This window comes from Sipha flava, unplaced genomic scaffold (genome assembly GCF_003268045.1).
Source record: "Sipha flava isolate LNK unplaced genomic scaffold, YSA_version1 50_pilon_pilon, whole genome shotgun sequence".
Classification (NCBI taxonomy): domain Eukaryota; kingdom Metazoa; phylum Arthropoda; class Insecta; order Hemiptera; family Aphididae; genus Sipha; species Sipha flava.
The window spans coordinates 1,421,437-1,436,590 of NW_020273428.1; the positions used below are offsets into that span (position 1 = coordinate 1,421,437).

General features: G+C 32.0%; 1 protein-coding gene across 2 annotated transcripts in view; it reads left to right on the forward strand.

The window, feature by feature from the left end:
* LOC112690574 (calcium uniporter protein, mitochondrial) overlaps window positions 1-2,539 on the forward strand; it is an 80,906-nt gene extending 78,367 nt beyond the window's left edge. For both annotated transcript variants that reach the window (XM_025564609.1, XM_025564610.1), the window contains one exon: window positions 1,089-2,539. In XM_025564609.1, the coding sequence (XP_025420394.1) occupies window positions 1,089-1,406 (318 nt within the window). In that variant the 3' untranslated portion in view covers window positions 1,407-2,539. The remainder of the gene's footprint in view (window positions 1-1,088) is intronic.
* The last annotated feature ends 12,615 nt before the right edge of the window (window positions 2,540-15,154 follow it).

Genomic DNA, 15,154 nt, shown 5'->3' on the forward strand with positions numbered 1-15,154 from the left:
ATACTTTTATAATAATTCAGTGATTGACTATTGATAATTCACACACGTCGTACAAAAAGCTTTATGACAAAAGTACATTGTGTAAGTCCATATACCATTCTGAGTAACAATATCGTTATGTAATCCTTAACGTGACCGTTTACTAAAATGTTAATGTTGTTCCTAATTGAACGTGACACGACACGCGATTAACCTCGGAAGTGGTTGCCGATACTTGACGTTGCTGGACTTCAGTGATTGGACGAGCTCTGGTGTTTTAATGTGGTATGGACCGTTGGTGGTGAGTATGCTTCGGTAACGGTGGTGGAAAACAGTACGAAGATGTGACTTCCACGATGGTCACGGGCAAAAGGTTAATGCTTTGAGGGGATAGGTCGGTACGTTACCACCGGTTCAGATAACTTTTCCCACCTCTGTCCGGTTTTCCTAGGTAGGTGGGTAGTATCGGAAATGGTGTTGTCGTTTTCCGGATTGTGGCTGGGTAAAGAGTGGTGTACTTAATGTACCTACACCATAGCAGGACCGCGTCAAACGTCGGAAGAAGTTGTACATTATATCAACCGTTCTAACACTCGTTAAAAGTAATGGAAATTCGCACGAATTAACACGGAAATTTAAAGCATAATAACTAATATATACATAACCTATATACTCGTAATATCGGAGCCGACGTGACGCCTAGTATTACGGTTAATTTTAAGTGAGAACGAGGAAAAAAAGTCAACATAAAAACATCACGTCCTTACGTATAAGGATATAATAGTACTTGTGTTGTAAAATAATCACTGTATTAATATTGGACTAAGTATTTTGTTTTTTTCGACCACAATATAATCTTAGCATTTAACATTAATTGTGGTCAAGTTTACTACGTCAAAATAAAGATAGGAGGCTACTCTACATAGCCATTTGTCAATATTAGATCTAATACGAATAATGTCCATTACCCATTACGCTTGTGCGTCAAATACGAACATTTTATAATTTTTCGCGCGTTTAATTTAAATTTTCTCCCCGCGAGTGTCCAACATTTGCGTCTACCTGAATATGTTCTAATATATGGTATACATCGCACATCTATTTCGCAGGAGTACCTGATGCCGGACGTTCGTGATCGCCAGTATCTGATAACAATGCACAAGAAAGCACGGAAATCCGGTCTGGACTTGCACATGTACAACCAGCTCAAGGACCAGATGTCCTGCGTGCAGACTGATCTGGCGCGACTCAAGGACCCACTCATCCCACCGCACAGGTCTCAGGTGCTGTTCGATCCACTAGCCGGCTCCGATTCTTTGGGAGCGGAACCCCAGGGACTATGGTCAGAACTGATGGCTCGGCTTAAGTCCTTACGGGACGTCGTCAGAAGCGGCGGTGGTAAGAAGACCACGACCAACAGGATTTGAGGCGCTCGGGCGATCGTAAAATGACGCGCAGTATTAATAACAATGCAGTATATACGATATCATCGTATTTTGATGTTATTGTTTTTTTTTTTCTTTTTCGTTTTATAATTTATTTTAGTCGTATTTCGTGTATACATGTTAATTGGTGCTAAAGATTTGATGCCGGTTTTCTTCTCGTCGATTTTATTTAATTTATTTTGTTCATTCGTATTATATATTTCTTAGGCGACTTAATCTCGACACAGGGTTAGAGTATTAACATTGCGTGCACCGAAATACCGTTCTACATAATATTATATTAAATGCCTACACTAGGATATGAAAATTATGATATCTCCGCTATTACAACAGTTTATAATACGCTTTTTAAGACTTTTTAATACGTAAAAATATTCGAAACAAGGAAATGAACGCTTCAATAATTTCGTATGTTTAATTTTTTTTTATGTTTTCCCTATCGTTTATATTTATTAAATTATTATGTACATTTTATTAATATTATTATTATTATTATTGAATGAAGACGAATATCTCATACCGCCACCGTCTGTCGCATTGCTCTCATATGAACTCGTCTTTCGTCACACAAACACATACATATAAAACATGAACATAAACGCACACTTGTTGATTGATTGAGAACAATCTTTTTTTTTTTTTTGGGTTAGGATCAGGGTTGTTATAATATACTATAATATGTTGATAAATAATGTTATAATAATAATAATAATGATTAATATTTTATTATCATATATATATATATATATATATATATATATCGTATAGATCGTATTCGTAATTATTGTCATCGATGAATTATAATATTATACCACCACTACTGCACAAGAAGTAACATAACAATCTTTGTTAAATGTTGTGATAACGGCGCATTATTCGTTGAAATTGGATCATGAAATATCAGGAAATTATTTTCATCGGCTCTTGGTTTTTGTTTACAATTTTCATTTAATTTTTCCATTCGCCGTATAGTTTTTTCGATTAAAGCTCAATATTTAGTGTTAACTATTATTAAATTTATCTCTTTTTGTCTCTCTCCATCTTTTTTCTCTATTTTAGCAAACTATATTTCTATAGTATTAAAATAGTTTAATAGTTATATACTTGTAGATCTTTATTTTTTTCAATATCTTTATATTATCGTACAAATAATTGTTTTTTAAAAAAAAAATTTAAAAAATTGTATACTTCGTGTTTAGTTGACTCGTTTTAGTAACCAACAACTTTTATATCAACATCATCGTCATATTACTGTAATGTACTAATATATGTGTTTATTTATTATTATTACCTATATTACTTATTGTAATATTATTTATATGATAACTGTTTAGATTTTTATGTCTATACAATACCCTGTTCGTAGGTACATATAGTTACACAAAACGTTGTTATCGTCTTAATTTTTTTACTTTAAAATGTTACTAACCATCAATTCGTGTTTATAATTTGTTTTTATTAAGTATTAAGTATATTCTCTAAACATCATTATTATTAATATATAATATATTATACGTGTATAAGAATTTCATTAAATCTAATTTATGATAATCGGAATTTATTGTGTTGTTTATATTTTTACTTTTCAATACATTATCATATGTTCTAAACTTCCATTGGCTTATGTCAATCGCGAACGTCGAGAGAATACGTCCACTCGCCGCTCCCTCGTGTAAGTAATCAATCTGAGGTACATTAAAAAGTATTTTCCCATAAAGCATGTCCTTCGGCGTAGACAGCTTAAGCTTTTCACTCGTTTTAAAAACTACCCATGAACATTGATTAAATTTACGAATTATATATAATATACGAATTTAAATGTTCTGTCGATAATGCATGTGTCGTATATTAATAAATACCTTTTCGTTTTTTTTTTTAACTTAAAAATCCAGAGCACTCTTACGCAAGTCACTAGGTACTGGCTTTAGGAAATATTTATTATTGATTTTATAATTGTCTGCGCAATAATATTTTTCATTTTAAATAATCGTTTTCGTGTGGACTAAGTAAGACACATTCATCATTTGCGCATCGTATACTTAAATTTCGCTCGTGGATTATCTCTTAAAGCGATTTAACTAAATCGTCTTGTATTTATATGAAATCTTTAAATTTTTCTCGTTCAGAGCGCTTATATTACAATAACGCAATTCGATTTTATAATTTTGTTTGATATATGTAATAATATTAACGTTAAACGTCGAGACGAGTGTTTTTTATTTTTTATTTTTTAAGCGTTGCATGTAAAAAGTAACTTTTAACCTTTTTTTCATTCATACATATTATTTATTGACCGATAACGAAATTTGCCCATTTATCGTTATTCTTTTATAGCCAATCCCTTTTAAATGTATTAAAAAACAACCCTGTTTCATTACGTTTATTGGTTTTTTTTCTTCTGATCTATTCTTAGAATCTAAATAAATAAAAAATATGTACGACAAATTCCTGCACCATTTTTTAGATATTTCATACAGAACAGTGCTTCTTTCGACCAGAAATGACCTTCCTCTTTTCCGGGCCAAGTATGTGAATATAAATAATTTTATCCTTTCGACCATGGTTTACCATTCAACTTTTTGCGAATATCGTTCAACGTTCACGATTGATTTATGTTTTATGTTAACTGATTCGCGAGCAACAGTGCGTATGTTAATCGATAAATGTTATGATTACGTCATACCAACAAATGGAAAAAATGTATCTGTATTGAACGGTTTCTACTTTCATCTACACAAATGCAGTAACTTGTTGGAGGGTATAATAGTAGTCACGTTCTCTTAGGGCTCTACCGAAATGCCTGGGGAAACGATGAACGCGAAACCTGGGGCTAATAAAAAAAACTGCTCGGTCATATTTTAGCGAAAAGCGAAGGATTCGGGGCCGACGTACAAATTTTACATCGATTATATTTTTCTATCGAGATCTCGCGTTCGGCGACCGCTGCCGCCGTTGCCGTTTCACAGTACACAGTGAATGAGAAAACAATATAGGAGTACGGTGTTTTTTTAGGAAAGGAGAAAAATAATCGACTTGTGACGTCGAACCTAACCCTTTCTCTCGAAATGATTACGGAAATGAATCCGACATGGTTTTATCGCCCCCTATCTTATACTGATGAGCGGAGATCATAAACAAATTAAATTGTCGTGCTATAAACATTGTCGGTAGCAAACTTTTTATTTTTATTTTTTTGTTATCCCGTTCACGACGATCGATATACACCATCGTTAATTAACAAACAAAGGGTGTTCGGAAATTTCAAATAACTATAATTACTTTTCTGAAAACTGTTTCGTCGGAGGAAGAAAAACCCACGACCACCTAGGAAGTGTGTCATCCTCATCCACTACGAATACAACAGTGTTTTATTTGCAATCACGTATCAACGTTTTATTTTCTATTTTTCAGAACAATATGCATTGAAAGTAGCAGCATCAGCAGCACCAGCCTTCTCCTATACATGCAGCGTATTATACAGGTATTGTGCTTGGCGTTACGAGAAGAAGAAGAAAGGGAAATCTGTTGAATTAATTTTCACGATAAAGGCTTATACGTGAGACAAAGCATTTTCCCTAGTTACGCGTAAACATTTTTAAAACTTTTAACCGAAATAATAGCATTATGTTATACTTCCATTCGACTATACCTGTACGTTTTCCCTAAATCGATGGAACAATTTATTTTTCCAGAATATTCGGTCTTTTATTATCCGTTAATCTCTTCGAGCTCATCAGAAATTTTAAGCGTGGATTTTGCTCTTAAAGTAGGTGAAATTGACGTATAAACACAATTTTTTTGTTTTTTTTTTTTGTATAAATAATCTCCGTCGATACCGCTGTTTATTAGAAACTAGAAATACTCGAAAAATTCGAATACATTTAAACTACGGTGTTTCAGAACGATTTGAAAACTACCCCGAAATCTTACTCTTTCTCGCGGAGGTAGAACGTTTCGTATTTGATCTACATTACTATTTCTTGAGGTTCTTTTCGCCATGCGCACACGTCAAGAAATAGTGCGTCCCGTCCCACCCACGATTCGCGTTATAACTTCAGTGACGATACATTGGGAAGTTAACAAATGATAACACCAATCATTGGCTAGCAGTGCGATCGATCCTTCAAACTTTAATTTTGACATAATACCTACACCGAGTTTATGAATTGAATCATCATTATTTCTCTTATATCTTATTATTATATCCAATGTACATGTTGTTATTTTTACCCGAGTCGGCCACGTGCACGTGTATGTTCATTCGTGACAATATTCTCGAAAACCTCGACCCTCGTCCTTTCATGACTCGGAATCACCGAACCATTCGTACAATAATAAACATTTTTTACATACGAATATTTATTATAGTATATCGATATGTGATAATGTATGCATCGCACTCGTTATCAAAATTGATATTTTGCATCAACGAATAGTGTGGAAACGAAACTATGTGAAATAATATAGTTACCATGCCTCGGAAGGGCAGGGCAGAAGGGGCAACCGTCCAGGATCCCGCATCTTTCATACGACTTAATAATATCCAAGCCTATAATTTTGTTTTTAAAATTAAATAATATGCGCCCCCTGTCATGTGAAAATGTGTATGATATTTTAATCTTTAAATGCGTTTACTTTTACTGTTGCGCCCTCTTAATACGTACTCTGACTCTATAATAAAATTAATATTGCTCACATAAACCGTACCGAGAGCCCATATTAATCGGTGTTCACATTAGACGGAATCCGCTATGTCGCAATATCCCAACCTGACGTATTTGACGGACGCCGCGCAAGGCACCGTGTAAGACGTGACAAATGACCTGCGATCCCGCCGCACGAGAAGCATTATTATTGCTCACGTTTGAAAAACGAGTGGAAAAAAAATGTCCTCGTAAACCAGTGGCGTTCTTAGTGTTTTATTTCTATTACCAGCTGCACTGGGTCGTACATGTTAATAAATATGTTGTCCTGGTAGTAACGTACGTTATCGATCATGCTTAAGCCTGTACACGAAAAACCTGTGCACACACGAAAAGAAAAAATACCCAAACTTGAGCCAAAACATAATAGGATATTTTTTTCGGGAGATTTTTTTACACATAAAATCGATAACTGTTTATTTTTATGGATTTTTAAGTTATAACAGTCATTGCAGACATCACTAGATTAGAGAAACATTCGACCGACAGCTTCAATCGTAACTTATTTGTTTTTAATCAGAAATATAACTGGACTTCGCTGAGAGAAACTCGTGTGTAGTTTATAAATATTCTTGATAATATAAATAAGTCATATTATAAATAAGTTAAATTAGATAATAAAAGTTACTTGAAAAATATTAAAAATAATAATAATTTAAAATACAGGTTATGAGCATTATTTGGAACAAATTTTTAGTTTCAGTAACATTATATTCATATCGAAGCTATTGGGTTTCTTCCCCCGAACAATGATAACGGCATATTGGCTACATAACTTAGCATTATGTTATATATCTGAGACCCTAGAAAAAACCTTTTGACAGCCAGTTTTTTCGATCAATCTGAGGCAAAATTACCAGTTGTATATTTAATAATGACCCATGGGTATACCCCATTTTTCTGGGAACTGGATGACCAAGGTGCCTGTATACGCTCACAATTCGGTCGACCGTTTTTCGTATACGATTGACTTCATCGTCGCCGTCGCTTAATCCAGTTGTTTAGGAGTAATTCGTTTTCTGTCAGACCGAGTTTACGATATTGACGTGAAACCAACGAGTCCAAAAAAAGGATAATACAAAGTATCTTTGTAGTAAATCATAACGTGAAAATCCATGTTCCAGTGATGTGATATCAAAATGTGTAGAGATTTATTTACCTACTCTAAAGGGATCCGTCATAGACGGTGTATGGTATTATACCCTCATACATTGTCATGAATAGAAAATATCCTCCACATTCTAATCCTCCTGAATAACGCAATCAAATAAACCACGTGAGACGTAACCGTACGAGTATAAATGGAAAAAAAAATAATAAAAAAATACAAATCACCATGCATTTAACGGAGTGTTTAGCAAATATGGATCAAAAAGTGTAGTGCTGCAACGACTACCTTTATAGAATATGAAACTAGTAAAAACCAACGAAAGATATAAGTCGAGACTGTACGATTTATAAAACAATTTTGTTCCATCATCATATGGGAGCTCTTCTCGAAAGTAAATACCATGCAAGATAAATGGTGGAGCTGTAACAGCTTTACACCACCTACACTTCCATCCCTTCCCGCCGGACCCTTTAAAACGCTCTGAAACCTGTATCGCAGTGATGTATTTACGGGGACACAAAGCGTCAAATACATTTAACCACATTATTTTTCTTTTTTTTTTTTAGTTATTTATCACGATACGAGTATTACCATTAAGGTACCTACGCAACGCATTACGGTGGATTTTTGATGTATATAACTAAGTACCTACTTACATAACGGAAAATCTATTGAAACTGTTGCTTAATGTAGAAATAAAGAAAATACAATTTTAATTTAATAAAAATTCATGGAAATTATTAAACTAAGTATCTACTCCAGTAATTTCGACGAATGTAATCAAATTAAAATTTTTTATTTTTTATTTCTATACTAAGCAACGTTTTAATACATTTTTCCTGATATCAATTTATGTTTGTGATATAAGGACGTTTGTCCGTTCGATTTTGACTTTTGTTTCGGGTGGATAGAAAAATTTGTTAGGTTAAAGGGGGGGGGGATATATACCGAATAAAGGTAGCTGGAATTAAAAGTAATCAATGAAAGGAATATGTTTTTATGACTTCTGTTTTGTTTATATATATATATATATATATATATATATATATATATATATATATACATGAAACAACAAAAAAGAGGTCAAATACTGATTATATCCATACAAAACAATATGTATCAAGAATTGGAACCTTCATTTCAAATACAGTCGACTCTCGATAATTCGAAATTGACGGGACTGTTGAAAAACTTCGAATTACCAAGAGTTCGAATTGTTAAGTAGTTCGAAATAACGAAAGGCAAAAAAAATTCGAATTATAGAGAGTTAAAAAAAAAATTTTGTTTTTTATTATTGTACATACATACATTTGATTTCAAATACAATACAATTGTAAATTGAATATGATATAACAATATATAATGTATTTCAATTCAAAATTGTAGACAGTGCATTTGTCTAATGAATGTCAAATGTCTTAGCCACTTCGGTTTTTTTGTCACCTCTTTAAACCGCTTCAATCAATTGTTTTTTTTCCGAAATTGTCAAAGATTTGTATTTTTTATAATTAGACGCACTCATCACAAGAACTTTACTTTACAACCGACCAAACGAAACTAAAATAAAACTATATTCGGCTGACGGCTATCGACGACTCAACGAATTAAATTACGATTGGAGACGATTAAGAAATAAAACGATAAGGTTCTTACGATAATATAAAAAATTGGAGTCAAAAATATATAACATTTCATCAATTGAGAACGGCTGGGCCGATTTGGCACAAATTTTTTTTTATTGTTCGTAATTGCTAGGAGAAGGTTTTTACAAAAAAAATGTTTGGAAAAACCCTTTTTTTAAAAAAAAAATTTTAATTTTTTTTTTTAAACATTTTTTATGATTAATTTTTTGAGTTCAGGAATGTTTTTTAGAATTAAAAAGCTACGCAAGTTTTATCTTATAAAATTGTCTATATGACATAATTAATCGTTAAAATGGGGTTCCCGGCCAACACCAAAAAAGTGGATCAATATGAAGAGTTAGTCACAATGTTTGTTACCATACTCTTCCAAAACAACTTAACCGATTTTAATGAAATTTCGTATTTACATTTGGTAGGTCTGTGAATAGGTTTTCATCTATTTTTTATACTCCTAAGTGTTATTGTTTGATAAATCATAGTTTAATTTAATAATTTTTGATCCGGTCAATAACTGCGCAATTCAAAACGAATTATTAAATGATATTATTAAAAACTATTAATTTTAGTTTTGGTATTAAATTATTGGTGTTTTGGTATTAAATTATGGGTATTGCGTAAATATTAAACAACAAGATCCCGCAACGGGTATCAAAACAATCAAGAATGTTAGTTGGAAGGATTATTATGCATATCGGTTGATGATTAGATGCAATCAGGACAACTTTATTCTACGATGTCGTGAGCTTTGTCAATAGTTTATGGTCGACATGTACTCGTATATAAGGATAGAGAGCGCACGATTACGATAATTGTAATTTAATCAAAAAAAGCTGTGTACGGATGGTTCTCAAAACAATTGTTAAATATCGGTGATGGGAAAGTCACTACAGATGAAACGGGATGCATACAATTACCGACCGATTTCTGCAAAATCATTGATTCGTAAGATGCTTTCATTGACCAGATATTTTTCAAAGGACACAGACAATACACAAATCATGAGTAGCTGGCAGAAAGAACAATTTTAACAGCAAAAAATGTGGACGTCAATGAATTGAATCTCAAGATACAACATTTATTACCAGAAGATTTGGTGTCATACATATCTATTGATACAGTTTGCGATGCTACTGAAGCTATAAATTATCCAACAGAGTTTTTAAACTCAATGAATTTACCAGGTAAGCCACCACATAATTTACAACTGAAGGTTGTATCTCCGGTTATTTTGCTTCGTAATTTGGACCCACCACGGTTGTGCAACGGTACACAATTAGTCATTAAAAAATTAATGAAATATGTTATCGAAGCCATCGTTTTAAATGGCAAATTCCGAGGTGAAAATATATTATTACCGCAAATCCCTATTATACCCACAGATGTGCCAAAACAATTTAAATGCCTTCAATTTCCAATGAGATTGGCATTTGCAATGACTATCAATAAGTCTCAAGGCCAAACGATGTCTGTCTGTGGCTTAGATTTGAGCACATCATGTTTTTCACACGGATAATTATACGTGGCGTGTTCTCGAACCATCCAGTTTGTGTTGGCGAAATATGGGATAACAAAAAATATTGTACACTCTGTTGCATTAAGGGATTGATATTGTTTTTTACTAATGTTGTCATAATTAGCGATGTATATAATTTTAAAGGATCAATTTTAATAAATTATTAAAAAAATAAATGTTTGATGTTTTTTCATTTTTATATTCCGTCACCGTTCACAGCACTCCATACTTCTTCTACTTATATACCACATCCTTACACAGTTATATTAAATTAGTTATTTTTTCTAGCAAAATATTCTTTAGAAATAATTTATATGACAAAACAACGTTTTTCGGGTCAGCTAGTATTCTATAGTTATCGACAGTAATAATCTAAATTTCTACACGATTGTATAGTAAATTATTAATAAAAAGATTATAAGAATACAGATAAAATACTTTTGGTGAATATTCTTTGAATTTCCGAGCATTGAATGAATGATACTTCGAATTGTCAAGTGTTAGTGGCCAGTTTTCCCAAAATTTAATTCCGAATTACCAAGTGTACTTAAATGCATTATTTTTGTTCGAATTACCGCGTGATTTTCAAGGAACCGAGTATTTACTTCGAATTACCGAGGGTTTCGAATTATCGAAGCTTTGAATTATCGAAAGTCGACTGTATATGAAAACCCGTAACCTTATTTATAAAACGGCTAATTTTCGTTAGTAGTAATATCTTATTAATCGATCCGAAAAAATTAAACTAAATTTTTTTAATGTTTTTTTCTTTTGTATTGTAAATTATAACTATAATGCATAAATAAATAATTTGAATGTAAAAATAAATAACTCAATGCGTTACCTGGACTATTATTATATTTGTAATGTACGACCAGTTTCGAATTAAAAATTCATCATCCGGTATTAATATAATCGCGACTCTATAAATACCTATCTAAATAAATGAATAATTTTTTTTGACTTTGGTCAATAAAGTCGCACTCCAGTTATTATTACGTACAGACTATTTGAAAAAAAAAGAAAAACAATTATAGATGTATGTTTATAATATACAAACTATACATTAAACTTTTTAATGCATTTTATTTAAAAACATTTATAGATCTGAGTTGGAAATAAACGCATGTAAATGTTTTAAATTATGAGTGTAGTGAATAAAAAAACGCTTTTTTCTCGTTAAATAATGTCGTTTGATAAACTTAAAAAAAATTTATGGGAACATCACAGCCTATAACAGGGGTGGCAAACCTATGGCACGCGTGTCAAAAATGGCACGTTGACCAAATTTTAATGGCATGCGCAAAAAATTGAAATTGCATAAAATTGAAAAATTGTACAAAAATTGTTTTTACTATTTATAAAATGTTGGTTTTAAGAAATTAAAATAAACAAATTATATTTGTTTTTAAAATGACAATATTCCTTATGCTTTCATATTTTTCGTCAATCTATGTTCGTGAAAGCTTATTCGCCATAAAAAATGTAATTAAATCGAAGGAAAGAAAGGTTTTGACCAACGATATAATTGCTGCTTGTTTCATTAAGAATGACTAAAATTTAATAAAAATAATGTAATAAATCTGTAATTTTGTTTATAGTCTTAGAAAATATAATTTTCTTTGGGCACGTAAACGATTTTCAAAACCTGAAAAAGAAAAATTCGGCACTTGAACCTGAAAAGGTTCACCACCTCTGGCCTATAACAATATCAACTTTTTTTCTAATAACTGAAAATAACCAGAATTTTTTATAACAGGTATAAACCCTTAAAAAAATTAACTTAATAACCTAAATAGTAACGGGGACTAAAAAACCCAGTCCCTGGTATGTATTAAAATTAAAATAATTTGTACAATATTATTACGAAAGATTGGATTTATATATACTTTAAATTGTAAAATATGCATGCAAATATTCACTAAAAAATTTCTTGCGTTGGTTTGGGCATTGGTTTTCTGTAAATATTAAGAATTCTAGTACATTTAGAAACATCTGCTCTTAAATTTGAGTTCGAATTATTGTTCATCGTACTTGGCCGATATTTATTTTTCATGTTATGAAAGTAATTCGCGTTCACATAGTCAAGTTGGTTCGAAAAATTATGTTACACGAACATCAGTGTCTCGTTGATTTGGGTTAGTACGTATTTGTATTAACTATTGTGACCGACGATTTGAAGAAAATTGCAATACTAAATGTTTCGAAAATTATTCGACAAATCAATGTTTTACGATCCGGCAAAAAATCTGAGAAATATTGATACTTATCATGTTTATCTTGAATCAGCAATATAACAATGCACGGTCTTATTGTTCTCATCCCTCCGTGTGGTTGGAGCCTGAAAACGCGTACAGTTGTTGTAGGTTTGCTGCGTCGGCTCTAATTGGATATTAATCCGTCACGCAATCGCAAGTGCTCGCCGTATTAACAATATTACAGTGTTCAACAAATACCAATAACGAATAATGACTTACGGTTTAGAAAATGGCTAAAGTAGACTCGCGCGGTGCTGAGTAAAAAAAAAAACCACCGTTTTTTTTAACGATTTAATTACCGATTACGCAAGCATTATGATCACGAGTTCATTATGATCCACCGTGGCCGGTCCGATCACGGGAAGACGGTTCGGATACCGTGGCAAACTTTAACGGTGTTCGGTCATTGACCGATTATCGTCCGCATACGAATGGCGTTTACTTACGTCATAAACCGTGTGGCCGTGCAGGGAAAGGATGACGACGTGCAAACGCAATAGGTTTTGCGGTGACGAGAAAAAAAATAATGATAATAAAAATCACTAGGATCGCGAAAGACGACAATAATTTAATTAAAAAAACCTACTTGCTATTCGTTCCACGTGTTCGCTTTTCGTTTAACTATTTGTGGTGCATCGGACACTGCGAGTCCCAGTTTTCATGACCCATCAGGTATTTTTTTTTTTTTTTTATAGTTATCAATCCTTCGGTTGGTTTTGCGGTTTTCCGTAGTTTCTCCGTCCATCTCCATCACCAGATTGCCTCTTTAGCCCCTTGTAATTTGTTAGACATGCATTAGGTATTATCTATCTCGAGTAAAATATTCTTAGTCGTCCTCTATTTCTTCTGTCATTTACAGAAGCTCTTCTTCGCATCTCAAGACGTGACCAATCACAATTACATCTCCTTCCTTCAATACTGTTAAATAACTTCCTGGTTTCGTTTATTTTGAGCAGTGCTCTTCCGTTTGTTCTTTCTGTCCAACTCAATCGTAACATTCTTCTCCAGCACTACATCTAAAGTACTTTATAAAAACAAAAAATAAACCGCCACTACGGATTCTCAAACATAACATTTTTCCGTTATTCGTCGAACAGATTCGTGTACATCATACAATATGTTTGTACATAAGTAAATTCGTTTACAGATCTTGATTACGACCAGATATGTTTCTGAATGAAAAAATGTCTTTCTTATACTATAAATCAACTGTATTTTGATTGAAAATCGCATATAAATTGGTTTAAATAGAATATTATTTTTCGCACCTTTAATAACAATTCGGTGAAAACTTCTAGGTTATCACCGAAATAATGTCGAAAATAAGCGTATGGATAAATAATATTAAGTTTACCGCATGGACCTTTATGTGATTTAGAATTGTTTCTAATTTAATATTTTTCCCAATCAAATTTTACTGGGATTCAATTTGTTATTTTTTTTTTCTGTGGTAAATATACACTTACGTTAACCTATGTTTTTCTCGACAAACATTATTGATATATTTAAATAATCATTGTTCTATCAACTCATATGAACTATTTATGAGCACTGTATTAATCAATTAAATAACATAATTTATCCCAGGCTCTGTTGTATGTATTAATCGAAGAAAATATCATTATTTCTATTCGTAATTAATAAACAATTACTGGGTATGACGCGTTAGAATATTTTTTTACTAACAAATATTGTGTGTCGATGTTGACCGATGAACGGCAACTGTGACTTACCGAACAAAATTTGAAGAATACAGCAGTGACCGAATCAAGGTCAATTAATATTCATTTTTCCCAAGACGGAAATTTAATGATGCATCATTAATTTTTAAAATTTTAAATGATAATATTATTTGTCCAAAAATACTAAGAAATAGATTTGTCAATCTTAACTTTTAACACAAAATCTAAGATAATGAGTCATTCTACACATTATCTCATTGTTTCAATTCTTTAACATTTTAATAGTTTTTTAATAATTTTTATTTAACATCTTAAGAAATTTAATCGAACATTAAAGTGAAGTCAATGCACATGCTATTTTTAGATAAAATGATAAACTCATTAGTTTTACACTCGTTTATTCTATTTTATGTTTTAGTAATCTAGTATTTACCCGATGTGTTATTAAGATATTTATTCAAATATCCAGACAGTTTTTTATTTTTTACATCTTTTTACAATTTGATTTAACGTTTTGCCACCCCCATAAATATTCTGTCAACATAATAATAATACTTACCAAACTTCATAGCAATTATACTCAAAAATCGAAACAAAATACTAGCTAAATGAAAATAATTTTCGAATGACAGTTAACAGACAACTAGATTACTAAGTACTAGAACAGGGGCCAGGAACCTTTTCGTAGAAAAGAGCCATTTTTTCAAAAAATTACAAAACTATGATATCCAGGGAGTCCCACTGATTTGAACAACCTTTTTTTTTAATTGTGGCGTATAAATTATTACTTTATTAGTAAATATGATTAGAATAAAGATAG